Raw genomic sequence first — 27,952 nt, forward strand, 5'->3', positions numbered from 1 at the left:
TATGTTTAAAAAGTTACTCATGACAGACCATTTTTACTGTGCAAATTCAGATGTAAATATGAAAGGAATATTAGTGTAAGAACACCTAACACTTAGATTCAAAATATTTAAATAAAATAATTAAAGGATATTTTCCCTACATAGAATAAAACATATGAAATAAAATTATCTAAAATTATATACAATCTCAGTCATTGACTACCTGAATGATTCTGAATCTACTCCTTCCTATTTTAAAAAAAATTGCCATAAAGACAATTTTTTGTCCTTTGGTGGATGCTCAATGGCCTGGTACTTGAAGTCTAAAGTTGGAAACTTGCCAATATACCTCAAACCCAGACACCCCTTAAACACACACCACAGTACATCAAGTTCAGATATCATCAGGCTCCTAGAAAAAGTAAATTAGACACAAATTCTACTAACAGTGGAATCCAAATGTCTACACACCCTTATTTAAATTTCAGCTTTTTGTTGTATAAAGCCTGAAAAAATGTCAAGATATATCAGAACTTTTTCATTTTTATTGAGATCTTATCACTGAAAATATTTAAGTGAAAAACACAACATTTATAGGAAACAATACATCAGTCCATTTAAAGCTGTGTTCCCATTTAATCACACACTGCAAATTCTTTATAAATGTAATATGTGTTTACTTGACATTGCATGTAACAATTATGATTGCCTTTAAAATCAGCTGTTTCTGAAAGATTTTTCTGTAAGGTTTCTTGACTGCATAATTATGGTCTACACTGAGTTAACAAAATCAAAAAGGGTTACTGCTTTCAGAAAATGGATATAAAAACAATACAAAAACATAACCTGTATTATTAAACACGGTGAAGTTTATCATTAGCTAGTGGAGGAGTTAGTACATCACAAGAAAAAAACTGATAACCCAGGAAAAAAAGAAGACTTCATCAAAGATGCTACCAAAAAGTCAATGACAACTATTTTGCATATTTTCCATAAATTTAAGGGTGGAGTAAAAGGTCACATTTAGTCTCTCAAACCAATATGGGAATTTTTTTTATAGGCTGATGAAGTCAAGAACATTTTGGCCTGGATTCTAAAAGATAATGTTTAGTGCCAGCATGGTTCATCATCTTAAACAAATTACCTAATGTAAACCATGGACTGTAGTAGCAGAGGGGCTAACATAACAGTTGGAGACTGCTTCTCTTTAGAAAGAACAAAGCTTCTGGTCAGGATATAGAGGAAAATGAACACCTCTAAATATCAAGATATTCTGGGACAAAACCTTCAACATGTTGGCAAAAAAGGCTGGGAAGGCAAATTTCACACTTCACGTAAAAAATGTATAATTTTGCTTGATTTCACACTTCCTCATGACAATGACCTAAAACACACAACTAAATCAAACAACCAATTGCTTCAAAGAGAATAAATATTCTACAGAAGTTAGTTAATTCAGAGCCCAGACTGCAGTCCTTTGGAAAATGTGATGAGTTGTTTAAGGAGGATTCTACACAGGATATCTTCTAGCAAGTTGATTGAGCTTTTGCAATGTGGTATGAGAGAATATTGAAAATGAAGGACTTGTTAAGTTGATAAAGACATATCCAGAGTTACTCACTGCTGTAGTCAAACACAGCCTCTACAACAATGAAAGCTGAAATTTCAATAAGGGTGTATAGACATTTGATATCCACTATAAATTAAACTCTAAGGCAAGTACTATGCTAAAATAATTATGAGAGTAATGGTGCATAAAATCAAACCAATGAGTCATGGTCTGAGTTTCTATTCAACTGTAAGATAAATATATTTTATGGCTGTTCAGTCTACCTATACCAACAAAAAATAACTTACAACAATTAAAAAAAAAAAAATAAAAACACAAAAAAATGAAAAAATGAAACAAACAAAATAAAGTATAAATGTAAACTAAAGGTATTTTATTTCAACCAAGTGAAAATACAAATAAAAAATTGACAAATGTAGATGGCTGTCTTTAACCTAAGGAATTTGTAAGTCTCCTGTAGGCTACTGCTTCAGTTCATGAGCACCTCCATTTGTACAAGTCGAGCATTTGTGTCTCCTGCCATGCGGTAAGGAATCATCCCTGCAAAAGTTATCAGAGCACGTGCTTGGCTTCGCAGTTGCTACAGAAGGAAAAAAAAATAAGAGCTTTGTTAAGCATGTTCTTTCAATTTTGCAAAGAAGTAGAGGTTCACAACTGCAATTTACCTACAAAACAAAAATGTCAGCATCAAATTTTTATTGTTTTCATTTAATAGAAATAAGCAGGGTTATGTTTACCTATTGATACAAAAATCACATATTGCTTCTGGCATCTCTAATGTAGAAAAATCTTTAAAGGAATGACAGTAGATACCTTAGCAAATTTTATAATCTGTGAACTGGACTTAGTGCAAAGGCCTGTAGGAATTAATTGAAGTAATATTGCTATACCTTGGTGTCGGCTCTACTAGTCTCTCCAGAGATCATAAACATGAAATGAGTAAATAACTACAAAAAAATCTGTCAGCAGTATGTTTTATTGGCTCAAGTTTAATTAAAATTCTGAACTTACTGTCTCTCTATCTTCCACTGCTCTTGGAGTCCTTGCTGGAGTGGCTGTTGTTCCTCTTAATTTCTTATATTGAGTATACAAAATATTCATAGTGGCAAGTAGTACTTCTGAAAGGTTATGACGAATCTGTATTCAAAAACATCAACATTTTTATTCACTTTGGGAAACAAATAAAAACAAAAAAGTGATATAAAATTTCCCAGATTTGTTTTTGTACAAATTACTTTGCCACAACATGTTAACACTGTGGAAATACAGACGTTCACCTGTTGTGTGAACACATATACAGCCATAGTTGGAGAGTTTATATTCATATTTTCCAACTGTACTAAGAAATTAGTATGAAATCAAAAATTAATAATTTACAAAACAAATTAATTCAAAAATATCACATATGGTTTTACTTAAACTTTACCTCATCACTGAAATTTTTAAAAGCATTCACTCTTTCTTCCACACTGTCCTGGCTGAGTGGGACCAACTTGAGTCGCTCTATGACCTTAAAGAATTATAAAAAAAAAGCATATCACATAAAAGAATAATTAATGTAATCAACTGTACTTTTTAAATGCAATTATAATTTTAACAAGATAATATAAATTAAATATGTAAATAGAAACTGTGACATTAACTAATGGACTAATAAGAATAATGAGAAGCTTTTGTGTACAACTAGCAGGTAGTCTTTAAGAGAAATCTAGTTACTTTAGAAACATATCTGGAGCAACTGTGCTAAAGATTCTGTATAGTTTTTGAATGATGAACATCTGAATTATTGATCATATTTCTTTGCTTTCCTTTCTGCAATATATTATCATTAAGTGATCATGTTGGTTTATTCCAACTACTAAAATTGAACAGTGATATTACATACAACAGTTTCAAAAACTGTAGGAATTCTTGTTAGTGGTGTTCATTGGTGAATTTGTAGTGAAGCTGAGTGTCTATATTAACATAACAGACAGGCTATATTGAGTGAATACTTGTTACAAGCACTATAAAAGATAATAAGGCAATTTGAAAACTGAGGTGTGGCAGAAAAGTAATGAGACTGGCAACACTGCAAGCGATCTGGCAACGCTGCACTGTTGTCCTTGATAGAGCACGTGTATCAGTACCCTCACATAGCTCAGTGCGAGTTTCAACTCCTTCCGTTAACTACATGATTTTTGTAACTGCTATTAGCGAAGTTGTGTTTTTGGTTGTGCGTCACGCGAAATGGAACAGCGGAATTTGGAGCAACGTTGTGCCATTAAATTTTGTATTAAGCTTGGAGAATCGGCAAGTGTGACGTTTGAAAAGTTAAAACAGGCCTATGAGGAACATTCTTTATCCCGAGCTCAAGTTTTTCGCTGGCACAAATCATTTTTGGAAGGCAGAACTTCAACTTCGAAAACCAATGAAAACATGGAACGTGTGAACACTCTTGTAAGATCAGACCGTCGTTTAACATTAAGAATGTTGAGTGAACAATTAAATTTGAACAGATTTACCGTTCATCAGATTTTGACTGAACATTTGCACATGCGAAAGGTCTGTGCCAAAATGGTGCCGAAAAACCTCACAATTGAGCAGAAGGACAATCAAAAAAACAAGTGTCTTGATCTTCTTGACAGAATCGCTAATGAGCAAGATTTCTTTAGTTGTGTGATCACAGGTGATGAATCATGGATTTTTGAATACGATCCTGAGAACAAGAGGCAAAGTCAGGAGTGGCACACTGCACACTCTCCTCGACCAAAGAAAGCTCGAATGAGCAAATCGAAGATTAAATCAATGCTGATTTGTTTTTTTGACAAAAGGGGAATCGTCCACAAAGAATTTGTTCCTCCAGGACAAACTGTCAACCAAGTTTTTTATAAAGATGTCCTTGAAAGGCTCAGAAAAAGGATCATTCGCGTGAGACCAGACATTGCAGGCAAATGGATGCTCCATCATGAAAACGCCCCATGTCACACTGCCCTCTCCATCACAGAATTTTTTACCTCAAAAGGCATTCCTGTGGTTCCCCAGCCCCCTTATTCACCTGACCTCAGTCCGTGTGATATTTCCTTTTTCCTAAACTGAAAAATGTCCTCAAAGGACGTCATTTCGGGACTTTAGAAAATATCCAAAAGAGTGTAACAGACATGCTGAAGACCATACCAGCTGAAGACTTCCAGTGCTGCTACCAACAGTGGGAACAACATCTCCATCGGTGTGTAGCTGCCCAAGGGAACTACTTTGAAGGGGATAACATTGATGTTTGAAAAAAATAAAAACTTTGGTAAATAAAAAATCAGTCTCATTACTTTTCTGCCACACCTTTTGATTTTAGTTACTGGCCTCTGAAGATATCCAGTCACTGAATATTTACTTGTTTACCAATTATAAGACGTTTTGCCTTAAAAATTCCCTGCTGGAATTCTAAATGTTCAAGGTTAAATATTATTAAATAAGAATTTTCTACATTTAGGTTACAAATGCATTAATCAAATTATTTCTCTCTATTATAAAAAAAAATCCTGGAGAGAAATACAAGGGCGTCGAGACGTGATCTTCACATTAAGATCACAGAAGACATTTAAAAGAAACCATGAGATGGCCACAAAACGTCTCGCCGGGGACCTTAAACATGATACTTTGTGCCAAGAGATTGACCCAGGACCGTCTCGCGATGACGTGGAACATGAGGTTCTTGTAAGACACGCCCTACTTACAATCAATATCAAATAAGCCAAGAGGCAGCAAAACATTCAGTCGTCTAAAGGATTTGAGCACACATAGATCCAGGGCTCTCGGCTCACATAAAGCATATAAAAGCTATCTCAATAACCAAAGAAGATGATTGCAGCCAAAGGTCAAATGGTCAGCAGTTAGTAATAGGTAGGTTCAGAAATACCCACATATACATAGATGCTGATCATACTGTCTCTCCCTCTTTAGAGAAAACCAAATCTGTTTCAATTTCCTCAGGCAACTGTGGTTCTCACTGCTTTAAAGCAGAGTAGCCTTAACATACATTGTATCTGCTTACTATTTTGGGGTTTTGAGTCACTATAAAATAAAAGGCAAAGACATTTCTCATACTTTGCAGTTTCTTGAAAATTGTTTTAGATATGCAAGCAAAAAAGCAGCAACCTTTATCTTCAAGTTTTGAACTGATGTCAACATAATAATAATACAAAAATTTCAAATGCACAAAATAGCTTTATTAAATGAGCACAAAGTCTTGAAAATGTAAAATACGTGTTTCCAAAAGGCTAATATACAGTATATAGTTAAACATTTGTGAACACCTGACAATTACACATTTATGAGTTTGTTGGGTATTTATTCTATTCCAAGACCACGGTCACTAATATGGGGATGCTAGCCATCGCAACAATGACCTCTTGTCTGAGCTGCAATAAGGAAAATGCAACTTCTGCCTGAAGATCACTTCAGGGAGAATGAGGAGGAGCTTCTTTCCACGGTGCATCTGCATCCTAAATGAGGACAGTGTCTAGAGCTATATAATACCCTTATTTGTTAATTCTCTTATATTGTTTATTTATTATATACTTATTTATTACATATTTTCATAATATTAATAAAATGCATACAATTACTGTCATTTTCCTTTTTTTTAAATTTATAAAGTCACATTTTATTGTTATTTTATATTCTACTTATTGTAGTTTTGGAGTTTAAAAGCTAAGCATTTTTTTTACTACATATTGTACTGAATGGATAATTGTACATGACAAATAATATCTGATTTGACTTTTACGAGAGTTTTACGCGCTATGCACTTTAGCACTTGGTGGCCCCATTTTGTGAATTTGCATATTCTATCAGTTTGTGCCTGAGCTGTTGCTGCTCATAGATGCTGCCACGTCACAATAACAGCAGTTTTAGTTGAACTGGACAGATCTAGCAGAGCAGACATTTCATGTACTGACTTGTGACAAAGGTGGCAACCTGTAACAGTGCCTCATTTAAACTCAATGAACTCTTCAGTATGACCCATTCTACTGCCAACGCTTGTCAACAGAGATAGCATGGCAATTGCTTGAAATTATGCACATGTTAACAATGAGTGCAGCTGAAACACGCAAACTCAAGTGATTTGGAGGGGTATACACATACTTTTAGTCCTATAGTGTATTTATCTATAGAAGTAAAACACTCACATCATATGACCTATCAATGTGGCCAGCATGGTATTCATCAAAAAATGTTATTAGATCCAGGAGGAGATAGAAAGTGCTGTTGATTGAGCTTTCAGCAGAAATACTCTGAGATCTATAGCTGTAAGAGAAAAATTGTGTTACAAATTAATAGACAATTTTTCAATATAAATTATGTTATTGTTAAAAAACAAATTATTCAACAAGAACAAACTTTGTTCTGCTTACCGCTCAGCAATTGCCAAAGCCATGTTTTTTAATCGTTCTTTGTTGGACTGAGGAGCACTCACTTGTGATATCACAGGACTCAGAAGTTTGTTCATCAGCTCCAGCACTTTATCTGGGTTCTGGAAGAGAAAGAGGGAAAAGTAAACACATTTATAGTAGTAATTTGAGAGACTGGTTTCCCCTTAGCTAGTCCTAGAAATTCCCATGTCAGTATGTGTATTTTCAAAAATATTACCTTCACCTGAAAAAAAACACTTTTAAGTAGTTTGTCAGAGTGTCTTTCCTTTCAATAGTAAGACATGCATAGTAGTCACTGAGCTATATATACACTGGGGAAATAAGCATTGAAAACGTTAAATATTTCTTAATTGAGCTATTGACATGAAATTTTCACCAGACATTGGTAACAACCCAAGCAATCCACACATACAAAGAAATCAAAACAAATAAGTCCATAAATTACGTTATGTCAAATAAAATGGAACAACACAGGGAACTAGCATTGAACACATGAAGAAATGGAGGTGCAAAAAAGCATAGAAAGCCAAGAAACCAGCTGAAATTTGTCAGTATTTAGAAAGCAACCCTGCCCCCTTATCAATGCAAATTAATATCAGCTGGTTTAGTCCTAATTGATGACCTATAAAATGTTTCTCATTACCAAGGTGTCAAACAAGAAGCATCTCATGATTGGTTAAAGCAAAGAGCTCTCAAGACCTTTGCAACCTTATTGTTCCAATGAGCACCGTTAGGGCCATAATCCGGAAGTGGAAAGACCATCTTTTCACCATAAACTGGCCACGACCATGCGCTCCTCGCAAGATTTCTGACAGAGAAGTCAAAAGAGTAATCAGAAGAGTTGTCCAAGAGCCAAGGACCACTCATGGACAGCTTTAGAAAGACCTCGAATTAGCAGTTACAGTTGATTTAAAGAAAACAATAAGTAATGCACTCAACTACCATGGCCTTTATGCACGCTCACCGCGCAAGACTCCACTGATGAAGAAAAAGCATGTTGAAGCTTATTTACAGTTTGCTGCACGACATTTGGACAAACCAATAAAATACGGGGAGAATATAGTTTGATCAGATGAGACCAAAATTGAACTCTTTGGATGTCATTGCACACACCATGTTTGGAGGAGAAATGGCATTGCACATCACCCCAAAAACACCATACCAAAGGTGAAGTTTGGAGATGGGAACATCATGGTGTGTGACTGTTTTTCAGCATATGGTACTGGCAGACTTCATAAAATTAAGGAAAGATGAAGAATCTGCTGCCATCTACCAGGATGCTGAAGATGAAACGAGGGTGGACTTTTTTGAGCAAAACAATGATCCCAAACACACACCCAAGGAAAATCTCAATTAGTTTCAGAGAAAGAAAATAAAGCTGATAAAATGGCCCAGTAAATCACCAGACTTGAATCCATTTGAAAATCTATGAAAAGAACTGAAGAGCAGAGTTCATAGAAAAGGCTCCAGGAACCTTCAAGATCTGAAGACAGTTTGTGTGGAAGAATGGGCCAAAATCACACCTGAGCAATGCATGTGACTAGTTTCTCCATAAAGGAGGTGTCTTGAAGCTGTCATTATCAACAAAGGCTTTTCTACTAACTATTAAATAAATTTCAATAAGCATGTTCAATACTTGTTCCATACCATTACACTTTATTACACACAATTTAAGGACTTTTTTGTTTTGACTTCTTTGTATTTGTGGATTACTTGGGTTGTTACTGACATCTGGTGAAAATTTCATGTCAGTAGCCCCATTAGAAATATATTTACTGAGAAAAACGATGCATTCAATACTTATTAATACTTAACCCTGGTGGTATGGATCAGCCACTCTTCTCAGCATACATAAGCACACTACACCTTCACCTTTTGTCTGTTGCTAACCCTTGAATTCATCTGAGGTTGTGGTACAGGACAACATTTGCTCCGCATTCCCTAGCAGAACACTCCTAACTATATGCTGCTGGAGTAACTGTGTTTAATTATATTTATAAAATTCTTCCTGGGACCATGGGCCCTAAAGCAGCCAGAAGATGTTCCCAACTTTGTTATTCCAGCCTGCGCTCACTCAGGATACTACAGGAGACTTAACATCTGTGTTAACATCTATGAAGCCTGCCCTCTGGTGTCTCAGGGAAGTACTGCATATTTCTGAAGCCTTGTTCATCATTCAGTGCTAAAAAAAACTCAGCCACAGCTTTAATTTTCCCTTGTAGTCATTCATTAACCCTTATCCTTAAATGTTCCGAGATGGCTTTATTAGTTTATTGTGTTTATTTATTTATTTATTTTAATCATTGTGCACTGCTAACATTTGCTGGCTGCCACCCATATTTGCTTGTGTTACTGCAGCTGTTATAAATATCTGTCTGCATGGGTTGTATGTATGATGTGTGAATTTGTGAAGGCAGCTGCTCTGCAGTGCTTGTGGTTACCCCGCGTTTAAAAGAGGTGATATGCCGAAGGTGAGCAGTCTGCTTTTTACAGATTTTAGTGGAATGTTTAGGACATTCTTTGCAGTGTGTCTTTTGTTCTTGCTATGTCCTTCTGCTTATCTTTTACATTTTTGTTTTTTTGCATTTTTCACTGCTCTTCCATTTTTACCTTTTTTGTAGGCAGGAAGTTTGGAGGGATGAAGAGATGAAGTACACCTTTACAGATTACCTTAAAGGCCTTGTATTAGTTTTCCTAGATAGGTTTAGAGGGAAATAATGATGTGCTGTTTGCCTCTCCCTTTTACCTGTTTTTGTTTTCCTAAAGGCTGAATCCTAATGAGCTGTAATCAAATGTAAATTTAGTCAAATACTCTATGATGTTTAGAATACATTTTCTGTATTCACCTAATATTGTGGAAATTTTAAGTTTTTATTTTTTGACTTTATGATTCTACGCATCAAACTCATTAATCAGAAATATATCCAAAACTAAAGTCAAGCACCTACATTTGCTCTCCACAAATGTTTTATAAATGTCATTTAAATATGCAATATAGTCATTTTTACTCTGTGATTTTCTTTTATTTACACAAAATCCATAATTGATCTGGTTTTGTAGTCTTGCTACTTTCTTCATAAATATTAATGGAATATATAATATAATGACAGCTAATCAGAAGCAGGTACTTCTTAAATGAAAAAAGTATCAGAGACTAAAAATGCTCATGTGAAAGTCTTCTAACCTTAAAAACTTGTATATAAAAAAAAATCCTTTTGAAATATCCATATATTACAGTACTGAAATGTCTGACCCATGTGAGCCTGATCTAATAATTGGTTTGTTAATCCACCCATCAAGTTTATAAATCCAATTTATTCTGTACACAGTTACAGGAAGCAACTGACATAAGGCATAAACTAATCTTGAATTAAACAGCAGTACATTTCGGGGAAACCATGACATACGTGCCCATACTGGACCAATTTTGCATTTTTCCCCCAAAGTCTAATAAAAGTATCTTTTGAATAAGACTGTAAACCTTGTCTCACAATCAAAATAAGAACTTTACCTTTGCAAGGTCGTACAGTTTTACAGCTTCTTCAAATATCCCTTTGTTTTCTGCTTCTTGTGCTACTTTGTATGTGATAGCTTTTGTGTCACCAACAAACTTATCAATGACACCAGACTAATAAAGAAAACAGGAAAAGAGGATAAACTAGTATTACACACCATACAACATACAAAATTTCAGCTAAAAACTGGAGGCTATAAAATAATTAAAATATTTTAACAACTCAAATCAAACCTTTTCATTTATTAACTATACTACACAAATTAAACTTTCGTATTTTTTTCAAGCTATAAAAATGTAGAATTGCAGTATTATCCAATTGCATCATTCAGCATTAATATTGTGCATATTTAAGTTTATCAAATTACTTGCTATAATTATAATGCACATCTTCTATAATTGTTAAGAAAAAAGTAGACCAATGTAAAGTAGCCTATAAATACAAAACTATATGTATTGTAGAATATATATTAATTTGCGGAACATTCTTTAAGTTAGTGATGATAAAATGATTGTACCTTTCTGGTCCCATCCTTTTCTAATCGTCCAAGAAGCATATCAAACTGCAAAAAGATATATATGGATAAAAAAAATGCATATATGACAAATATTTTTTAAACATATTGTGACACTTTATATACAACACAATGTGCATATGGAGTTTTGATTCCAGGTACCACCGTACCATATGATTACATCTTCCATATAACATAATGGAAATAAACTAAAACACTAGTGCAACTATTCTTAATCAGGTAAAGCTAGTTCATAAAAAATGCAAAAAGCTTTCAAATCTGGATATGTACCTCTTTGCTCTCAATGACGAGCTCGCTGACACAGCGCATGAACATGCTCTCCCCTTGGCTGTCTTTCTCATTTCTAGAAAGAGCAAAAGAAAAAGGAATAAATAAATCAACCATTTTGAGTCAAGGATCACCTACCAAAAACTCTGAGGTTACACTGAGGCCTTACAGGAGAACATGAACAACTTTTTAGTCCAATGAAATTTATAAAATAAAACTTAATTATGTAAAATAATTTAAACTACTACAAATGATAGAGTACTTAATTTAGTTTATTATTTTTTTAGAAAAGACTTTTGTGGGAATGCTAATGTTAACTGCCAAGTGTTCTACACTGCAGTGATAAGCAGTGGCTTTGTAAAGGATTGCTTTTACTATGAATAGGCCGAATACATTTGAAATACATTTATTATTTCTCTTCCATCCATTTTATCATCACCCTGAACAGGCTAAATCCAAACTTTAGGCTTATCAGCTCATGATGAAAGGTAGGAACCAACCCTAGATGTAATTCAATACAGGGTGAACTCAAACTAGGCTAATTTGGAGTTTCTAGTCATCCCAGCACACAGATCTCACAATTGAAGAAAGAAAACCAGAGTATCGAGGAAAATCCACACAGGTGCAGAAGAAAATTCTAATTCTCATCAGGCTAGGGTTCAAAATCATTTGTATTTATTCTGTATAGCTACTGAATTGATATCTAAAAACATAACATCTAAAGGCAGTTTACCGTGAGTTTATGAAGGCAATTGTTTTTGGTTACTCCTTGGCAGAAACATATCTGCAAGGTTCTAAATATGCTATATGCACATAAGATAGATGTACATTATTCCTATAAATTGTATTAGTTGTGTGTTGTTACAGTCAAGATTTAGAAATATTGCACATTTTGTAAATTTCTTAAAGTAATTCTGTTAATGTTAGCTAGCTTCCTGGAATTACAGAGAAGGAGTCCCTGGCTAAGGTCCTCCCTGCATGGAGTTTGCATGTTCTCCCCATGTCTGCGTGGGTTTCCTCCCACAGTCCAAAGACATGCAGGTTAGGTGGACTGGGGATCCTAAATTGTCCCTAGTGTGTGTGTGTGTGTGTGTGTGTGTGTATGTGCAACCTCTGATGGGCTGGCGTCCTGCCCAGGGTTTGTTTCCTGCCTTGCGCCCTGTGTTGGCTGGGATTGGCTCCAGCAGACCCCCGTAACCCTGTAGTTAGGATGTAGTGGGTTGGATAATGGATGGATGGAGTCCCCATCTACAATGTCAGACCAGGATCCAGATCAGTCTTTCTCATTTAAATTCCATATCTCATTGTACACCAATAGCAAAATTCTGGCCAAAGATCTCATAAACCAAATATAAAACACTGTGCTGTTTTATTTCACATAGTCAAACTGGGTTTGTCGAAGAAACATAATTAGTACCTAATCTTTGATGTATTTTTAACATAAAATATACACCAGATGTATCAGTGCCCCTGAGATTTTATTAGCCCTGGATACAGAAACGGCATTTGGCCAAGCGAATGGAATGACCTACTGAGATACGCAAACTTTGTTTTTGACCCAGTATATCTGCATGGCTTAAAATTAGCCTAGAAGCATCATTCAAATAAAAAATAAAACAGACAAATCTTAATTTTAAGATGTAGCAGAACACAAATCCTTTAATCGACATTTTTACTCACCACTGTACCTCTTGCAGTTTACTAGGATATACAATCTGAGATGTGGATTTTTTTTTCCAGTAATGACATGGTCCTTTAAATTACTGACTCACACTCATTATAAATGTGAATTTCCCCCTGGGATTAATAAAGTATCTATCTATCTATCTATCTATCTATCTATCTATCATTAATTCAATGTGTATTATATATACATGTAAGATTATTTTTGGTAACATTATGTAAGGGATGGTCAAAATATTTTTTTTTTATTTATTTATTTATTAATTTTATTACAATCAATACATAGCAATCAAGTTTTTACAAAAAAAAAGAATTATGCTAAGAACAGATCGATCCCCACCCTTGAGAGAGAGAGCAAGCCAAACGGTGTAAAATTTAAGGCTTTTAAAAATACCTAAATCAACAAATTCTATGTGCTTTATGAAATCATTTCAAAATATTACTGATTAGATCCTGCCATGTTTTGAAAAAAGTCTGCACAGATCCTCTAACTGAGTATTTGATTTTTTCCAATTTTAAATAATATAACACATCAGTTTCCCACTGACTTAAAAGAGGAGAGTTTGGGTTCTTCCAGTTTATCAGAATAAGTCTGCGTGCCAACAGTGTAGTGAATGCAATCACAGTTTGTTTGTCTTTCTCCACTTTAAGACCCTCTGGAAGAACCCCAAACACAGCTGTTAATGGGTTAGGAGGGATTGTGAGTCCAAGACTGTCTGAGAGGTAATTAAAAATTTTTGTCCAGAATAATGTTAATTTGGAGCAGGATGGTCAAAATATTTTGAGCCGAGTCTATTAAGTAAACATCCTCGCAGGACGTACAGTGGCCTCACAGTAAGGAGATCATGGGTTCGTGTCCTGGGTACTCCCTGCATGGAAAGTGCTTTGAATAGTGAGAAAAGTGCTATATAAATGTAAAGAATTATTTTTATTATTAACATCATTAAAACCAAACACAAAACTCCATTAACACTAATATATTTGTTTTAACCTAAGCTAATTTTAAAGATAAAAAAAAAAAACATGTCAGCTTCTCTTTTGTAGCAGACTTGATATATTCTTCCCTGGCATATCGTATCCCACTGAGATAGCCCTTTAGATTAGGGATGCCTAAGACACATGTTTTAGGTGTGGTTAAGCCACCCTCCCTGGCATACAATCTTATATTTATCAAACTGTCTTGGGATCAACACAAAAGGTTGTCAACAGCTCCATTTCAAGTAAGAGGCATATGGAATTCTGATGTGAGAATCTACACTATACTGTTATCATGCTGTTTCACCTTGCTCACCTAGAAGAATCCTCAACCACCTACAAGAGTAAAACTTAATTTTTAAGTGAAAACTAAGTGTTACCTTATAAGGATTTTTTAAGGTTTTTGTCACTGTTCTCAACTAACTGGACATGCTTAACCACTACTATCATTTTGGCTATTTCAGTGCCTTTGAATGATTGCTTCTTAGGTGCTGTACCCCATTCTTGCGTTTTGGTGGTAAGGGATATGGTATCAACTGTTTCAGTGATGAAACTCTGAATCCATGATAGGCTTCTGTCATCGAAGATTTTTAATACTGAAAACATACAGTGAAATCTGCAATTAAAGGTTTTTCTTGTTTTCCTTATCAACATTCTTACTTCAACTATTAATAATCTTAAAGATTATTCTATGCTATTATTTGAAAATACAAGGTATGGTATTAGACAAATGATAGTGAGGGCACAAACTAAAAAATATCTAAATTATACAACGCAATTTAACCAAAACAGATATATAAATCTACTGCAGTAATGTAATACAGCACAGAAACAGATTTATAAGCTTGGCCAAAAAAATACCTACATAATGTTAATATCTAAGATTGTATTATGGCCACCTGACTAATATAGTACTTTTTTTCCTCAGGTGGAATATCCCTGCATGTGACTTTCACAGTTTAATCTCTTCATATATAATTCCCTTGTTCAGCAATTGTCCATTATAGAATAATTAGTAGTATGATCTTTTTGGCTATCACAGGATGCACAGTGTCAGCAAAGCACAAGAGGGGCCAATTATAATGATCTGTAAGTCTTTGCAGAAAAAGCAATGCAGCCTCTATGCACTTCTTAGCTGCAAATATTTTGAAACAGATGGAATGAGGTCAGAATGAAGAAAACATGCATACAGTTGGCTATACCATGGAAGAAGGATGAAGGAAGGGACAACACAGGAAAAAACTGCAGACATTATGTGTTCTAAATCACAACTAAGCTATCGAAAGCCACAAAACAGTAACTTAAGAAAGGAATGTTGCGCACCGATCATAAATTCTAAAGATAGAAAGTAGCCTGTAAAATTACCACAGATGATTTATATTCATTTATGAATGTGTGCACTATACAGTGGGTATGGAAAGTATTCAGACCCCCTTCAATTTTTCACTTTGTTATATTGCAGCCATTTGCTAAAATCATTTAAATTAATTTTTTCCCTCATTAATGTACACACAGCACCCCATATTGACAGACAAAAAAGAATTTTTGAAATTGTTGCAGATTTATTAAAAAGAAAACTGAAATATCACATGGTCCTAAGTATTCAGACCCTTTGCTGTGACACTTATATATTTAACTCGGGTGCTTTCCATTTCTTCTGATCATCCTTGAGATCACCTTCATTTGAGTCCAGCTGTGTTTGATTATACTGATTGGACTTGATTAGGAAAGCCACACACCTGTCTATATAAGACCTTACAGCTCACAATGCATGTCAGAGCAAATGAGAATCATGAGGTCAAAGGAACTGCCTGAAGAGCTCAGCGACAGAATTGTGGCAAGGCACATCTGGCCAAAGTTACAAAAAAATTTCTGCTGCACTTAAGGTTCCCAAGAGCACAGTGGCCTTCATAATCCATAAATGGAAGATGTTTGGGACGACCAGAACCCTTCCTAGAGCTGGCCGTCCGGCCAAGCTGAGCTACCGGGGGAGAAGAGCCTTGGTGAGAGAGGTAAAGAAGAACCCAAAGATCACTTTGGCTGAGCTCCAGAGATGCAGTCAGGAGATGGGAGAAAGTTGTAGAAAGTCAACCATCACTGCAGCCCTCCACCAGTCAGGGCTTTATGGCAGAGTGGCCTGTCGGAAGCCTCTCCTCAGTGCAAGACACATGACAGCCCGCATGGAGTTTGCTAAAAGACACCTGAAGGACTCTGAGATGGTGAGAAATAAGATTCTCTGGTCTGATGAGACCAAGATAGAACTTTTGGCCTTAATTCTAAGCGGTATGTGTGGAGACAACCAGGCACTGCTCATCACTTGTCCAATACAGTCCCCACAGTGAAGCATGGCGGTGGCAGCATCATGCTGTCGGGGTGTTTTTCAGCTGCAGGGACAGGACGACTGGTTGCAATCGAGGGAAAGATGAATGCAGCCAAGTACAGGGATATCCTGGACAAAAACCTTCTCCAGAGTGCTAAGGACCTCAGACTGGGCCGAAGGTTTACCTTCCAACAAGACAATGACCCTAAGCACACAGCTAAAATAACGAAGGAGTGGCTTCACAACAACTCTGTGGCTGTTCTTGAATGGCCCAGCCAGAGCCCTGACTTAAACCCAATTGAGCATCTCTGGAGAGACCTAAAATGGCTGTCCACCAACGTTTACCATCCAACCTGACAGAACTGGAGAGGATCTGCAAGGAGGAATGGCAGAGGATCCCCAAATCCAGGTGTGAAAAACTTGTTGCATCTTTCCCAAGAAGACTCATGGCTGTATTAGCTCAAAAGGGTGCTTCTACTAAATACTGAGCAAAGGGTCTGAATACTTAGGACCATGTGATATTTCAGTTTTTCTTTTTTAATCTGCAACAATTTCAAAAAATATTTTTTTGTCTTTCAATATGGGGTGCTGTGTGTACATTAATGAAGGAAAAAATTTATTTAAATGATTTTAGCAAATGGCTGCAATATAACAAAGAGTGAAAAATTGAAGGGGGTCTGAATACTTTCCGTACCCACTGTATATGTATTATATCTCTCTTATAAAAAAAAAATCTTAGAAGAAGACAATATATGATTTTCTTTTGGGAGACACTTGTACATCCCACAAGACGAGTCCACGCACAGGGCCTGGAAATAGAGGACAAAGAGTAGATGAAAAAATAGAACATCAGAATTCAAAAATGTTGGTGCGGTACACAGGGTAGAGATAATGGAAGTACGAATGTCTCAAAAAAAGGATAGTAAAGATCACATTAGCACAAACAAACAGAAATTATTACTCAGTGAAAATAATGGAACAGTGAAGAGAGATTGAATACATTGTTTGGATTTAAACTTTAAGTCAGAGACTTGTAGATCATCTAATTCGTGTTGCCAGCGAGAACTTAAAAGATTCAAAAAACGTTGGCGTGGTTTGAAGTCCCGTGAGACTGAGACTTTAACATGAGACTCTCAAGTCACGCCCTACTTACAACTTTTTTCAAACAAGACCACGATCATCTAACTTCAGTTGTGTGAATGCTTTTGTCAGATACAGTTCCTGCGCTCTCAGCTCTTAGTCGTGTGAATGCTTTTGGCAGACACTCTTCCTGCGCTCTCAGCTCTTATAAATTTTATCAGGACAATAATTTTAGATGACACGTCAATGACGAAAGAGCATGGATAAACATTCGAAAAACTTAGTTTTATTTATTAGAGAGAAAAAAAACGATATTCACTCACAGGCAGCTATACATTACGTTGTCATGATGCAAGTCCAACATGGAATCAAAATTCAATGCAATCTCTTAAAATTGTATATCCGGTTAACCAAACCCAGGGATGGGTGAGCAAAGCGAGCAGAGCCCCCTAGTACTACAAAGGATTCAGAAAGTATTCAAACCAGTTTATTTCTAATAAATTTGTAAATATTTCTAAAATCCTGTTTTTGCTTTATCATTTTAGGGTATTCACTGTGGCCTAATATGTCAGAAAAATGTATTTAAATAATTTTAGCACCAGGCTGAAACACTGCAAAATGTAAAAATGTGATTATGTCTCAATTCTTTGTAAAGACACTGTATACCTACACACACACGCATAAATTATATATAAATACATATATAAAAACAAACATTAAAAAAAATAAATAAAACACCTTTGTGTGTATATGGAAAAAAATTACCGAAGGAAAAAAAAGTACTGTAGTGCTTCTCTGGGGTCAGTTGATTCAAATTTGCGTGTGTACAACATGAGTAATCGGATGAAATTCAGTCGTCGTATCATGGGGGGATCACCAGGTTCTTGGCTTACTGTGGATAAAACATCAATAAGTATACAAAAACTACAAACCAAAAGCTAACCAAACCAAAAGAAACACAAGCCCCAATAAAGATTTAATTTAACCTAAATAGCATGCTTTCCCATGTGATATTAAGTGAGTATGAATGAATTACCTCAACTAAAGATAGAATTGTTTTAAAATAAGACTAGAAACTGTAGTCCCTATTAATCAACTGTTACATCAAAATGTAAATATCAAAACAGCAAAGTTAATATATATATATATATATATATATATATATATATATATATATATATATATATATATATATATATATATATATATATATATATATAGAGAGAGAGAGAGAGAGAGAGAGAGAGAGAGAGAGAGAGAGAGAGAGGGTGGTCCAGATCTAATTATGCTAAAACTTATTAAGTTTATTGCATAGAAAATCACCCAAAAAATTCCGGACCATCGAGAAGTGTGCGAACTGATGACATGAAGAATTGTCTTAGCGCCGAACTGGAATCGTTCCATTATAAATCAAAGTCATCCAAATGATCTGCATCTGCATAATTAGATCTGGACCACCCTGTAGTATGCCTGACACCACAAATATTCCATCACATTACTTAAGGATCTTATGTTTTGACTTTTGTGCCTTTGTTCAGTTATTGAAGACTGGGTGCAGTATACCGGTAACTATATCTAAAAGCTTCCACTTCCTCTGTAATCATTATTATACTCAGTTTATCTACTGCCAGTTACCTTTGCACTTCATAAATAAATTCTAAGTACAAGTTTGGATAAAGCCAGCTTTAAGAAGCCAATTCTATATATGTAGTTGTTGATGCATCTATACTATATAACTGTGCAAAATGAATATAAAGGATAGTAAAAATGTAGAAAAACATGAAAAATGCATAGTAATGAAAACCATTGTTCAAGCTTTGTAATTTACTAGTAAAACTCTACAGTATTTGGAGTATGCCACGTAGTTCAGGTCACTTTATCATAACAGACCTGGCTGTTTATGAAGGTTACTAGCAAAAGCAATTAGCTGTATCTCTGGACTAAATTACACTGAATGTTCTGTTTTATAAAACTAGGAAATTAAATTTCTTTAGTGTGCTGCCAAAAAAGCTTGAAGGGCTAAATTAAGAGTTTCAAAACTCCCATAGGCACTGAGAGACATCACTGTGGCACAGTGGTCAGAGTTGCTCTTTCACAGGCTGGGATTCTTTGCCCATTTATTGCCTGTGTGGGTTGTCGTACCAGTACTCCAGGTTTCCGTCCAACTTCCCAAAAATGTTCAAGCTAGTTTGTCTGACAGTGCAACATTGGCACTGTGACACCTTTCCTTTGCCTAGTGCTGCCAGGATATTCTAAAGCTCCCTAGTGAACATGAACTGGATTAAGCAGATTTCAAAAATAATATGTTGTTATGTCATATAGGCATTAACACATTAAATTCATTACAATTTTTACAGCTAAATGGCCAGGAATGTGCTTGGATATTGGTGAAATATAAGGGGGCTAGAAACAAAAATGCATTTTTCATATATAGAGTAGTATGAGCATGGGATAAAAGTATAAAGTAAGATCATATTTTGTCACTTAAGAAGTGAAAAGAAGAGATATTTGGAGCCCTCATTTTTCCAAACAACAAATCAAATTAATTTACTTTTCTTAGCTATTATAATTCTCTTTATTAATTGCCTAAGTCGAAAAAGGAAAAGCTCCTGTAATGTTTACATTTTTACATACTATCTTGTCACTTATTAAACTGAAAGAATGATAAATAAATTGTTTACAATACTTACAGAGCTGAGCACTCTGACCAGAGGATTTCAACAGGAGCTTGAGCTCATATAGCACAAGAGCAACATGGACAGCATGGCTACGGAGACGCTCAATGCGGAAGAGAAATGCAATGGCAGCTTCAAATTGGGCAGTCAAGAACAGCACTTGGAAATAAAGAAAAGGGTGCTGACTAGCAGCGAAGTGAGTCTCACCTGCACAAGGACAAACATAATTAAAATGAAAAGGAATGTACATTTTTCATCCTTCTTATCCTATTAATTTTATATAACAGCCATTTTTAACTTGTAAAAAAAAGTTATACTATGACTCATAGGCAGAGCCTGATCAAACCATAGCTTCAGTACCAAGGGTGAAGGAACCTACAGAAGAGTCTGCAACATGTTAAAGAATGTTTTTCTAAATAGAATGTGGGTGACTGGATTGTCTCTACTTAACACAAACACTAACAATAAACAAGATGCATTATGTTCCACAGAAAATACAGATCACCTTGATTCACAATGTTAATTTAAGGTTTAACACCACAGAGACTATTATTTTGCTTTATCCACAAGCAGTTTGAACTTGAGAGAAAAGGGTGCATATCAGGCAAAATACAAAATATTACCTTTAATATCAGGGTGGTATTCATTGGGTCTCAGTAGTGATGCATGCCTGGCTGTGTATATAGCCATATTGACTTCAAATATTATTGCAGAGACACTGTACATAGAATTACCAGTGTAACACACAGACATGTCATCATTCACAGGCTCCATATTGATAAGGATCATATTTACAGTTCTTGCAAAGCATCATTAAATACCAAATGTGCTATCCTTTTACAACAGTTATAATGGTAAATGCCTATAGTTATGGTTCACTTAGCTCTTTTTCATTTTTATATTACAATTTACACTTTTTAAATCTTTTTTTATGTGATCAAGGTTGTACAAAATTGTGTAAAAACGAATTATATTCCTCCAGTGTAAACACAAAAAAACACTTTAATGTTTCCACATTACTGTATAAACTTACCATAGTCTTCAAGAAGCTGCTTTTGGAGTTGGGGTAATGTTTGTCTGTCCTGTGGAGAAGCACTACCTTCTTCCTCAAAACAAACTTGGTGTAACTGAAAGCAAACAATATTTGTATTTATAGTCGTAAAAGTGGGAATGTGCAGATGACTAATTATATTCAGCTTTCCAGCCATTGACTTCAGATGTTTGTGAAAACATGTAGAGATAAAAGGACTCCTCCCAAAAAATAAGTACTGTATACTAGTTCTGTTAACAAAAACATATTTCTCTTTTCTTGTGGGCAATTGAACCAGAGTAACATTATGGGAGCATTATTTGCTTATTCTGGAGCTTGTGAAATATCTGAAGCACTATCATGGCTTTACTCTCACATATCTGCAAAGCAGAGAAGAGTTATGTTATTGTGCTCACTTCTTCTTCTTCTTCTTCTTTCGGCTGCTCCCGTTAGGGGTTGCCACAGCGTGTGCTTACTAACCTATAATAATATTAAAAACTGATTATTTTTGTCAGCGACTTCACATGCTTTAGTACACTTGCTACTACGAATTTGTAAGCAGACATATGTTGTGTTATTTATCCATGGACAAAGGCCTGCACTTTCATCACTCATGCTAAAATCTGTGTTACATTATGGTTCAGATAGCATTATTTTAAAGAATATAAAAAAACACTTTCTTTATAGGTTCAAACAACAACTTAAAAATGGGGTGACTAGAATAAACCAATCATCATAAATTAATTTACTTTTGTAGGTAAACATTCTTAAGTAAAATTTAAACACTTATTTTGCAATGTTTAAAGTAATCTGTCTGATCATTGATTTGGAACTTGCATAAATGTGCCCATATTTGTCTTTAAGCAAAAAGCTTTGAAATGACCTGTTAACTGAAATTAGGAGATGAATTGAAGCACTTATAAAGTGATAACCACATATTGGGTGGCACTTTCACAGTAATAATCTCAGGAAAAAAAACATCTACAACAAAACAATAAATAAGGTTCCATGTATCCCAATAGCAATTAGGTGAAAGGCAGAAACATAGGGCAGAGTCTATCACTGGGCACACAGGTACCTAGGGAGTTGATTTAGAATCACAAAATAATGCTAACATGAAAGATTTTGAGGAAGTGAACTAGAAAATTAAACTTTAGATTACTGGGCTGCTTGAAAGTATAAGGGGGAATATTAAGGGCTACAGAGTACTTACTAAATCAAAACCCTCATTATACATCAACAGTAGTTTTGAGATAATTTAACTTTAAAGGCCAATTTGATAAACAATGTATATTAAAGAAATTGGATTTACCTGTAACTGGCTCCCAATAGTTTGCTATTACTAAACAAATATTTAAATTAATTTTACCTTAAGCCACAGATAGTCTTCGGTTTTGTCTGCAATTTCACTGTGGTTATCAGCAATGTCACATTTGCCAATCAAGCAGTATACTGCTCTTTTATAGGGGTCACCACTGTTTCTCAGGGCACGTCTATAATGTAGGCGAAGTTTATTTTCTGTTACAGGTGTCAATCTAAATAATCAAGAATAAAATGAAACAAAAACAAATAATAAATAATCTTGAAACACCATAAAAATATACTAAAAATGCAGCATTTTAATACAAATATTAAATATGTGTATGAAGTTGGATTTTTGTTATAAGATAAATAACAATTTTGAAATTGTTGTATTACTATTTAATGTAATAAGCAAGCTTTTAAAATGCACCTTTAATTCAGTGAAGTATAATAAACCCAATCTGTGTTAAATTTCACTCACCTTCTGATTATTATAAAATGTACTTTTGCTATTAGTACTTGAGTACTTTTGAAAGCAGATACATTTTTACTTTTACCCAAGTATTTTTTTTTACTGAAATACTTCTTAACTCAGCAAAAGTTTGACTTTTACTCAAGTGTCATTTCATAGTACTTTTTATAACTCTGGCCATACATAAACTCTTCTTGTTGAGACAGAGAAAGATTCAAATGTCTTTTTTTCATTCACTGCTCAGGAAGCCTAGGTTTGTGTTTTTCAGTAATAGTTGAAACATTTAGGCAGTCCAACCGTAGTATCATGTTTTCTTGATAGACTCTTCTTCACAACCTTTTCTGGTATTGTCAACTAACATTTCCAGTCAAATGATTTTCGTCTACTTTTCCCATAATGTCAAATTCAGTGCATGGCTATTGTGGCAAGGAGTTTGAAGTTTAGTGCACAGCAATCACTTGCTGATGGGCATCTTCCGAAGCTTCATGTTGTAAGGGACAGCTGGCAGCTCAACCCGGCCAGGATGCCCAGAGAAGGGAAGTATGCCTCCCCCAAGATGCTAGATGGGGACCTCCCTGCAGCGTAGCAGTGCCCCGGACTCCCACAAGACACTATGGGATTTGGAGTCAACATCACAGTCCTGCTGGGTACCATGGGTGCTGCAGGAGGACCTGAAGAGTCCTGCTTTCCTCATAGCCTGAAGTACTAGTGAGTCATCAGGATGAAAATCCAGAAGCCCTCTAATTATTAATAGTATCTTACTGCAATAGGCTGCCATTTTGAATACTACTATTAATGGGTTTTGAATTTTCACATTTACCCCTCAGCATTCCACTACCAATTATTAAAGCAACATTTTTTTCCTTCTGCTCACTAGTTTCTGTAGTTAACCACACAGGCCATTTTAGAACAATATAATAGCTGATTACCTATTAAAATACCTTTGTGTATCTCAAAATAAATAACACTAAATACACTCACCTAAAGGATTATTAGGAGCACCTGTTCAATTTCTCATTAATGCAATTATCTAATCAACCAATCACATGGCAGTTGCTTCAATGCATTTAGGGGTGTGGTCCTGGTCAAGACAATCTCCTGAACTCCAAACTGAATGTCAGAATAAGAAAGAAAGGTGATTTAAGCAATTTTGAGCGTGGCATGGTTGTTGGTGCCAGACGGGCCGGTCTGAGTATTTCACAATCTGCTCAGTTACTGGGATTTTCACGCACAACCATTTCTAGGGTTTACAAAGAATGGTGTGAAAAGGGAAAAACATCCAGTATGTGGGCGAAAATGCCTTGTTGATGCTAGAGGTCAGAGGAGAATGGGCCGACTGATTTAAGCTGATAGAAGAGCAACTGAAATAACCACTCGTTACAACCGAGGTATGCAGCAAAGCATTTGTGAAGCCACAACACGCACAACCTTGAGGCGGATGGGCTACAAAAGCAGAAGACCCCACCGGGTACCACTCATCTCCACTACAAATAGGAAAAAGAGGTTACAATTTGCACGAGCTCACCAAAATTGGACAGTTGAAGACTGGAAAATGTTGCCTGGTCTGATGAGTCTCGATTTCTGTTGAGTCATTCAAATGGTAGAGTCAGAATTTGGCGTAAACAGAATGAGAACATGGATCCATCATGCCTTGTTACCACTGTGCAGGCTGGTGGTGGTGGTGTAATGGTGTGGGGGATGTTTTCTTGGCACACTTTAGGCCCCTTAGTGCCAATTGGGCATCGTTTAAATGCCACGGGCTACCTGAGCATTGTTTCTGACCATGTCCATCCCTTCATGACCACCATGTACCCATCCCTCTGATGGCTACTTCCAGCAGGATAATGCACCATGTCAAAAAGCTCGAATCATTTCAAATTGGTTTCTTGAACATGACAAGGAGTTCACTGTACTAAAATGGCCCCCACAGTCACCAGATCTCAACCCAATAGAGCATCTTTGGGATGTGGTGGAACGGGAGCTTCATGCCCTGGATGTGCATCCCAAAAATCTCCATCAACTGCAAGATGCTATCCTATCAATATGGGCCAACATTTCTAAAGAATGCTTTCAGCACCTTGTTGAATCAATGCCACGTAGAATTAAGGCAGTTCTGAAGGCGAAAGGGGGTCAAACACCGTATTAGTATGGTGTTCCTAATAATCCTTTAGGTGAGTGTATGTATAACATTTCCAGATAACTTAAAAAACATTTTGCCTTTTATACCTTTTATCATTACTGTTAATGTACTCTTGAAACCAGTTTTTGAATTCGCCAAGTTGATGATGGGCTTTGTTGACTACTTGCATAGCTGCCACCAGGTCACCACAGCGCATACAGTAGTAAATAAGGGCCCAGACAGGATGCCCATCAACTTCTCCATCCTACAAAGATTAAATAATAAACACTTAAAAATCAATACTATTCAGATTCCCGAGGATGTGCATAGCAATAGAATTCAGTAATAATTAAAAGGCACACTACACACCACTGAAGTCAGTGCCACAAGCTTTAAAATTGAAACGTGGATTTCCTAAGAAAGATAATATGTGTGAAAGGAGTTACTGTCTGCAAAAAAAAATAAAAGTCTGTAAGAGACAGTCTCCTTAATCAAAGTAATTTAATTTTTAGATCATGAAAAATGGAAATTTTACTTTTCTGAACTGTATTTTTATACCTTTATTTGGATATTGCACATTAATAGAGTGTATTTCCATTACATTCTACTACAGTTCCATTTCAACTGTTGAATTATTTTCCAAAATCTTAACTTCAGTCAGTTGTTCTTATCTCTTATTCTGCTGCTGAAACCTATGATGGAGCTACTAAACTGCTTAATGCTCTAAACCTAATTATTTTAAATAATCAACAAAATACATGACAGAAAACATCTGCATACTTAAATCTTGCACTTCATTGTGCACTTGAGAACCTAAGGGAGGTATTTTCTGCAAAAAAAAAAAATAAAAAAAAAAAAGGAAAATTATGAAATGAAAAAGCAATCTCTCTTTTGCACAAAAAAAAATCTCTTTTGTCGCCAAAAATTGCGCAGAAGAAGTACCACCGACCGGTTTCAGACAATGAAAATGCATCAGTTGTTGTTTTTGAGCTATTACACATTCATTATATGAATCACAAATAAATCCAGAAAAGTATGTGTAATTTTAAGTTTATGACTATTTGTTACCATAGAATTAAAAAATACTTTATTTTCCCTTATTTTATTCTTTAATCAAAAATCAAAATCTGAAAATTCCTTTCATTTTCGCTTCTAAAATGAAATTTCAAATACCAAAAAGTACATGGACCCTTGAGTTCCCACAATTCTTTGTGCTTCTTGTAGACTTTAAAAATGAAATTGCAAATGGGGTTATTTTAATTTTAATGTTTGCAGCATTCTTGCATGTAGACTATGAAAATGAAATCATAAATGAGGTTATTTTCATTTTTGCAGCATTCTAGACATACACTTTGAAAATGAAATTGCAAAAGAGAGATTAAATTTTAATTTTATAATTTGTTTTTTTTTGGAGAAAATACCTCCTATAGAGAACCCTGTAATTTACAAACTCTATGTTATATGTAATAATCATATTACTTCTGGGCACTGTATAGGCAGCAACCCTTTCCAGAAGCTTTGTGTTCTCTGTTAAACGTTTGTGTTTTTTAACTTACTGATTAATTACCACATCTATTTTATTCTGGATAAGATTTGATCTTGAATATGCTGTGTCAATGAAAGTAGCCACCAGAAATTGTATAACTGGATTTCAAAACTACTAATGATCAGCTGCCATTATCACAAACCTGAACACTGGCTCAGGTTAACAGCGAAGTTTCCCTCTTGGGACAAATAAAGTACTATCTATTCATAAATTCCTCCTGTCATAGCCAAATTTATTATCAATATGAGGCATTCATTTTGGGTAAGGTTAAAGCTTACTATTTGACAATAACATACTTAAGTATGCTCAAGTACCTGAAGGCCTGGAAGTGACCCTGGCAGTTTGATGTTGAGAAAACCATGAACAAGTTGCAGTGTCCCTGGGATTCCTCCCAGCTGAGCCTGATGGAGATTTCCAAACACCATCACTGTAGTGTAGTTTTTATAACTGAAATGCACAAAAAAGAAATACAGCTTATAACCTGTGAAAGTACGTTTCTCATTGCTCAAATTCCATGAATTACAGCTATGGGCACAAACTCAGAGGAAATGTAATTAAAACCTCTGCAAAATGAGAAGAGTACAACAATCATTTTGGAAAACATTATTAACTGTACCAAAGTCTTCATATTCCATTCAATCTCTCAGCACCTGTAAAGTAGTTATCATTGGCCAAGTTCTCTCTGTTTTGTGGAGTGTGTAAATAAACATTTTATTTAAATGACACAGACTCAGCACTGTAGCTCTCTCTTTTTTAAGTTACTTTCCAACAGTTAATTACTTTTTTTTTTGGAAGATCATTTGCATTAATTAATGATAAGACAATATTGTTTGTATGATATTTAACCTTGAGTGTAGACTTAAAAACAAGCAGTTTAAAGAAAATTAGATATAAGTTTAATATGTAATAGAGACCAAAAAACAAAGTTTGAACACAATCTCTTATATATATTTCTCTTCTGGTTCGTCATGCTTCCATTTTAAAACCGGTCCCGCCCATACACAGCCGAAAAGGCATTTCTTGATTCTTATTCGTTGTCTTCAATGTCATGCACTATACTGGCCTGCTGAGCGTAATACATCCAACAAGTACTCGAGGTGCTGCCACAACGGTAAAGTAGCTTTACCACCCTTGCGGGAACCACCTGTGTCTTTACAACAGCTTCTTACACAGCAAACATCAGAAGCTAAAAATTATCGTGAACACATTTTGAGAATACAACTCTTCTCTAGCGTTTGCTTCCATGGGTGCACAGATAACTCAACCTCCTGGCCACGGACAATACTGTTTTAAAATACATGGGCAAATTTATCACCAAATCTCTCCACTATACACTAACACTTCTACCTCACCAGGATATGGACAGTTGACAACTTTTGACACAGCGCAGGCTACTAAAGTACACTTACAAAATAAAGCAAATTCTGCATGCAGCGAAAATGTACTTCTCCAGCTAGATTCCATGCTCAGAACCAT

At 35.4% G+C, this 27,952-nt stretch overlaps 1 protein-coding gene across 5 annotated transcripts in view; it reads right to left on the reverse strand.

Moving 5' to 3' along the window:
- Nucleotides 1-1,899: 1,899 nt before the first annotated feature.
- Nucleotides 1,900-27,952, reverse strand: part of nup93 (nucleoporin 93) — an 84,120-nt gene continuing 58,067 nt past the window's right edge. For all 5 annotated transcript variants that reach the window (XM_039762986.1, XM_039762987.1, XM_039762985.1 and 2 more), the window contains 14 exons: nucleotides 26,791-26,923; nucleotides 25,038-25,195; nucleotides 22,407-22,572; nucleotides 21,041-21,134; nucleotides 20,023-20,214; nucleotides 18,098-18,224; nucleotides 11,278-11,350; nucleotides 10,990-11,034; nucleotides 10,469-10,585; nucleotides 6,940-7,058; nucleotides 6,715-6,832; nucleotides 2,976-3,059; nucleotides 2,561-2,686; nucleotides 1,900-2,129 (listed from right to left, as the gene is read on the reverse strand). In XM_039762986.1, coding sequence (XP_039618920.1) covers nucleotides 2,019-2,129; nucleotides 2,561-2,686; nucleotides 2,976-3,059; nucleotides 6,715-6,832; nucleotides 6,940-7,058; nucleotides 10,469-10,585; nucleotides 10,990-11,034; nucleotides 11,278-11,350; nucleotides 18,098-18,224; nucleotides 20,023-20,214; nucleotides 21,041-21,134; nucleotides 22,407-22,572; nucleotides 25,038-25,195; nucleotides 26,791-26,923 — 1,663 coding nt within the window. In that variant the 3' untranslated portion in view covers nucleotides 1,900-2,018. The remainder of the gene's footprint in view (nucleotides 2,130-2,560; nucleotides 2,687-2,975; nucleotides 3,060-6,714; nucleotides 6,833-6,939; nucleotides 7,059-10,468; nucleotides 10,586-10,989; nucleotides 11,035-11,277; nucleotides 11,351-18,097; nucleotides 18,225-20,022; nucleotides 20,215-21,040; nucleotides 21,135-22,406; nucleotides 22,573-25,037; nucleotides 25,196-26,790; nucleotides 26,924-27,952) is intronic.

This window comes from Polypterus senegalus, chromosome 9 (assembly GCF_016835505.1).
Source record: "Polypterus senegalus isolate Bchr_013 chromosome 9, ASM1683550v1, whole genome shotgun sequence".
NCBI classification, from domain to species: domain Eukaryota; kingdom Metazoa; phylum Chordata; class Cladistia; order Polypteriformes; family Polypteridae; genus Polypterus; species Polypterus senegalus.